The 5,363-nt window shown below is 37.7% G+C and overlaps 1 protein-coding gene across 1 annotated transcript; it reads left to right on the top strand.

Annotated features, from left to right (window-relative positions):
• Window positions 1-4,255: 4,255 nt before the first annotated feature.
• LOC117339746 (coiled-coil domain-containing protein PF11_0455-like) lies at window positions 4,256-4,684 on the top strand. Its single transcript, XM_033901462.1, has one exon. It carries the CDS (start codon window positions 4,256-4,258, stop codon window positions 4,682-4,684), a length of 429 nt encoding a protein of 142 aa, XP_033757353.1.
• The last annotated feature ends 679 nt before the right edge of the window (window positions 4,685-5,363 follow it).

The following is a 5,363-nucleotide window of genomic DNA, read 5'->3' on the forward strand; positions in this document are numbered from 1 at the left end:
TTATTCCGTGTTATAAATTACCCCATGCACTTCTTCTCATAATTCAATGCATTTTATTAGCACCATTTGTTATGCCTTAAATAAAAAATAGTAGATACTGCTTTTTGATTTATATTTACATAATAATCATGTTTTGATATTATTCACATATATTGATGTAACTGCTTAAAAGTAAACAAGAAAATCAGTTGTCATAATTAGGGGTCACCCAGACGCCCAAATGACGATGCACTTTCGGTAGCTGTATCAGTTTGGCTGGCGTAGAAATAGATACTTGTAGGTACGCTCACAACTATTTGGGCACTAGCGTAGAAGTTAAGGGGCCTCTCCGTCCTCACATACACGTGACTGTGACGAGACAATTGTTGTGATATTGACAAGGACGTCAACGTAAAAGTAAAGAAACATCTCCATTCTCACATACAAACGACTGTGACGAGACAATTGTTGTGATATAGACAAAGACGTCAACGTTAACGTAAAGAAACCTCTCCGTCCTCACATACACGTGACTGTGACGAGACAATTGTTGTGATATAGACAAAGACATCAACGTAAAAGTAGAAGGATTTCTCTCTAAAAACCCTCATATGGCGTTAGTATTGTGTAAGAAAGAATCCTTGTTACGGACATTTTCAAAAAAAAATTTAGTTAGGAATTTTACCTCGTTGAGCTCAATATAAATCAAGGCTTGACTATGTCGAGACATTTGCTGTTAATTTGACAAAGACGTCAACGTTAAAGTAAAGGGACTTCTCTCTATTATCCTTGATATGGCGTTAGTGTAGTGGAATCCTTGTTACGGACCTTATAATAATGTTTCAAGTTAGAATTTTACCTCGTAGAGCTCATCATAAATTAAGGATTCATAATATTTAGCCCAGCATACTTTATTTACATAATAAATATTGTTTAAGTCTCGTTTCCACAAAATGAAACACAACAGTATGTGTGAGTTAAGGGTCCGCATAGTAAATCCAACTTATTGTCTAAGTGAAGGGCTTAGCATTACTCAGCATTTCAGTGGAAGATGTTTGAAAACTAATAAAATACTTTTAGTTTTCTAGGTTCAGACACAGCACCAACACAGACACTTTTGTTGTTTTCTAATTGGGCAGAACAACTCGGCATTTAATTAAAGATATTTCAGAGTGTGTTGTACTCTAAGATACAAATTAAGGGGTCAATTCGGACGGGTCTACTGCTTGGGTGAATTAATTAGTACTGAAATATTTTATTCATAATAAGTCGAACTTGTTTCCTCCTGGGAAGCGATACGTAGACGCTGTTAATTGCTTTAAGTACTAGTGATTGATGAGTTATTTCACGAGACAACGTCACTGTATGATTACCTAAAACAATTAGACTTGGCATGGACGACACAACACCTGGGCGGGCTGCTTAACAGCAGGGGACTATATAGCTACGTTCTGTTGGCTCCTAGCTCCGGAACCTATGTTCCAGTGTCGGATCGCCACTTATATATGGTTTGTGTCATTTTAGCATTAAAATAATGTCCAGACTGCTAACAATGTGTCAGATAGTCTACCTTTCCAATGTTATATCTTATATTAACATGTAAAGTATTAATCTTACTTTTGCATTAAATAGTGTCCTGGTTGTTAATTATGTTTCAGATGGCCTACATTTTCGAGTGTTATACCTAGTATTAATATGTAAAATATCAATATTAACTGTTACTCTGTGAACCGGTAAAACCTTCAGAAATGCTTGCACCAGACCATATTTCAACCACCTGTTCTACAATATGTATAAATGTGATTGTTTTAAATCATATTGTTACTTTTGTATTAATCTGCATTTAATATCAAGGATAAATCGTTTATAAACATTTTTATTCGAAGCAGGTGATCGTTATATTCGTGCTGAATTTGAACTAGTTGCCTCTCGCTCTCTGAGGTGACATTCTTTCACTAGGTTAAAGAAAAAGTCCCGTCAGTTGGAGCTGATAAGATAACCTATACTCTCACCCTTTGTCCCCGAAGTGTTTGTTTTTTAGTTTTAATAAACCCTCTCGGTCTCCTGTAACCTACACTGAATGTGTACAGTTGCAGCATACCTGTCTTAGGAATAATAAAAAGTAGCCTTCTCAACATGTGTCGGACTAGCAAGCTATCACTATATATAGTAGTAAGAAAATATCATACCACTATGCTACTTGGGAGAATCCCAACAGGCAATACTACACTCAGCGCGACTATCCATGCTCGATTCCTGGTCACGGCACCAATTCCGTAATTGGAGCCAGCCATAAATATATCCAACAAGTTTGAAAAATCAAAAAGGGGACCCGACAGTTGCAACCTAAGCATCAGACCGACCGAGAGCTCCATTGCATCCCCCCCCCCCCCCCCCTCGCTTTTTTTTTTTTTTTTTTACTTAATGAAAGAGACCAGTCCATAACACCTTTATATGGTATATCAACTACAACTTTCTTGTGAAAAGTGTTTTAGCCTTATATATGTAAGTACCCGTGACGTGGTTTTATGTGTATCTGTTATCACCACGACATGTAACATATGGAGTTCAACACAGGACAGAAAAATGACCGCTTCGCCGCGTCCATGACCGTCCCAGGGAGCTATCTGGTTCTATGGATGTCCCAGGTAGACAGGGCAAAAGCGACCAGCGGGGTATTAAGGCCACGGTGGTCCCGACTGCCACCCCCTTGCGTCGCCTGAGCACAAAACTTTGACTGACCGTGATAGGAGACGTCATAAACGACCAACCAACCAATGATATGTAAAGGTATTCTCCAAAATAGTACACATTTTTTTAATATATGCAGTGCAGGTGTTTTCCAAAGAAACAAGATATATATTGTTTTCAATTTGTGTTGATGGGTACCGGAAAAGATACAACAAATATTCGGCGAGGTTGCACACGGCCTTAACGAAACAACATGACCAAGCAGTTAGTATAGAACAATGGAGAGAGGGGTACCAATACAAGATCTACCTGATTACTGATTACGACACACAGTACATTAACGACCTGTGGTATCATCTGGATCTACGTCTACCCCGTCCTAGCGCGAGGTTCTCGCGAGGTGACGACGACATTGGTGCTACGTAATAAATGGACACACAACAGACACACTATGGTGTCGTGTAATACACTTCTACCCTTTCTTGTCCCCTCTCATATTACTTGAACGTGATAAGATTAAGATGAACGGGTCATTAACATTAAAAGATATAGAAAAACAACACAACAAATTATACTGGGTTCCGTTCAGTATTTATTGTGAAATCTCTTGCTTTGTCCTTGTCTATTTTTATTTCCTTGAGAACGAAAAGCTTCAAGAGTAAAGGTCGAGATTCTAATGTACCGTAACCGGTACCAAGGTATCTACCGAAATCCTCCATTATGACAATTCAAATACGTATATTGCGCCTACGCGTGATCAGTACGATTTGTAGAAGTTACTGTCTTGCTTCGTCACAACAGACAAGTGAACCGCTGATAGCATCAGCCGAGTGTCCCAGATAAGGGAGGTTTATGATCCAGGCCCACTGCCTTAACGAACTCCTGATCTGTCCGGATATTTCGGGTCCCCGATCTGTGTCGGGATATGTTACCCGTCCCCCGCCCAGGAGAGGATCACATCGCCTTTCTTTTGTCTTTTCTGTCATATTTATGAGCTTTACGAAATCAAGAGGTTCGCCTTTTTAATTCTTGTACCCTGGACACCGTTTATCTATAACGTAATATGACAACTCTTTTATTTGGATGCAGAGAGACGGACGTAATGTTTGGTGGATATTTAAAAAGGTTGCGGTTTTAATGTCAATTGCACTTTGCGGTTACAATCTACACCTCCTGTGTCTTTTTTATGAATCGGGGATTTAAGTTGATCTCCCATGCTTCGACTGTTGTTATACCAGATTCCGCGTTACAATTAATATGGTCTAGGATATCGAATTAAAGAAAAATTACGGTGATTTCTACGATCGGTTAGATAAAGTGGAACATGTATGGATACCGCGTGGTAACCCCGCCCTATTTGTGTTAAATACTTTGCTTTATAATCATTCGCAACGTCTATGATTAAACCAGTAGTGTTTCTTGGGCTTAAAACCTTACGTATTCCACTACGAATACGACTAGATCTTCAAAATACAAACGATGGTAGAAAAATAAGTCAAACCTGGCAGAATGAATGGCTAAAATGTCTGTCACAAAGGGAAAAATGAATGACAATTAGGAGAGGAAGTATGTCTAAAAGGGAAGAATGAATGATAATAAAGAGAGGAAGTCTGTCAAAAAGGGAAGAATGAATGAAAATAAAGAGAGGAAGTCTGTCAAAAAGGGAAGAATGAATGAAAATAAAGAGAGAAAGTCTGTCAAAAAGGGAAGATTGAATGAAAATAAAGAGAGGAAGTTTGTCAAAAAAGGAAGAATGAATGAAAATAAAGAGAGGAAGTATGTTAAAAAGGGAAGAATGAATGATAATAAAGAGAGGGAGTCTGTCAAAAAGGAAAGAATGAATGATAATAAAGAGAGGAAGTCTGTCAAAAAGGGAAGAATGAATGATAATAAAGAGAGGAAGTCTGTCAAAAAGGGAAGATTGAATGAAAATAAAGAGAGGAAGTCTGTCAAAAAAGGAAGAATGAATGAAAATAAAGAGAGGAAGTATGTTAAAAAGGGAAAAAGTGAATGAAAATAAAGAGAGGAAGTCTGTCAAAAAGGGAAGAATGAATGAAAATAAAGAGAGGAAGTCTGTCAAAAAGGGAAGAATGAATGAAAATAAAGAGAGGTATTGGAATTAATGAGTTATAACATGAAGTCTAAGGTTTAGCAACGATGTTTCCTTTAAGCAAAAACATCACTACGAGTTTTCATTCCAGCATTTTGTGTTGAAACCGTTGTAATGTAAGGATTTGTGGTAGGGTGTTAGCCTTTCTTTCGAATCAAGCATCATATTTAGACAGTTGTACGTATTGTGTAAATAACAACAATGAAGAAAGCCAGACTCCCTACAACTGAAGGCTCTTCACACTTAATTGTGCTTTATGTTCGGGATATATAAACCTGTAACATTGTGGTCTCCCCGGGGTCATGGGCTCGTTCAAATCAAGTACAACTGTTATGTAGACATGAGATACGTGAACGAACGTAACCTGGCAATACTTCCCGTGTCTTGGCGCGTCCATGGGTGTATCTTACAATTAGTTTAGATAACTTTAAGATAACTTTTAAAATTATAGGCAATGGAGACATGACAAAGCGAAACAATTTTACATCTTGAAAAATAAATTAAAGTGAAATAAAAACTGAGACGGTTTAAACAAACAATTACAAATCTGCGCTGCTGTTTTCATTTTCAAAGTTGTACTATA

The sequence above is a fragment of the Pecten maximus genome, chromosome 12 (genome assembly GCF_902652985.1).
Source record: "Pecten maximus chromosome 12, xPecMax1.1, whole genome shotgun sequence".
In the NCBI taxonomy this organism is placed as follows: Eukaryota; Metazoa; Mollusca; class Bivalvia; order Pectinida; family Pectinidae; genus Pecten; species Pecten maximus.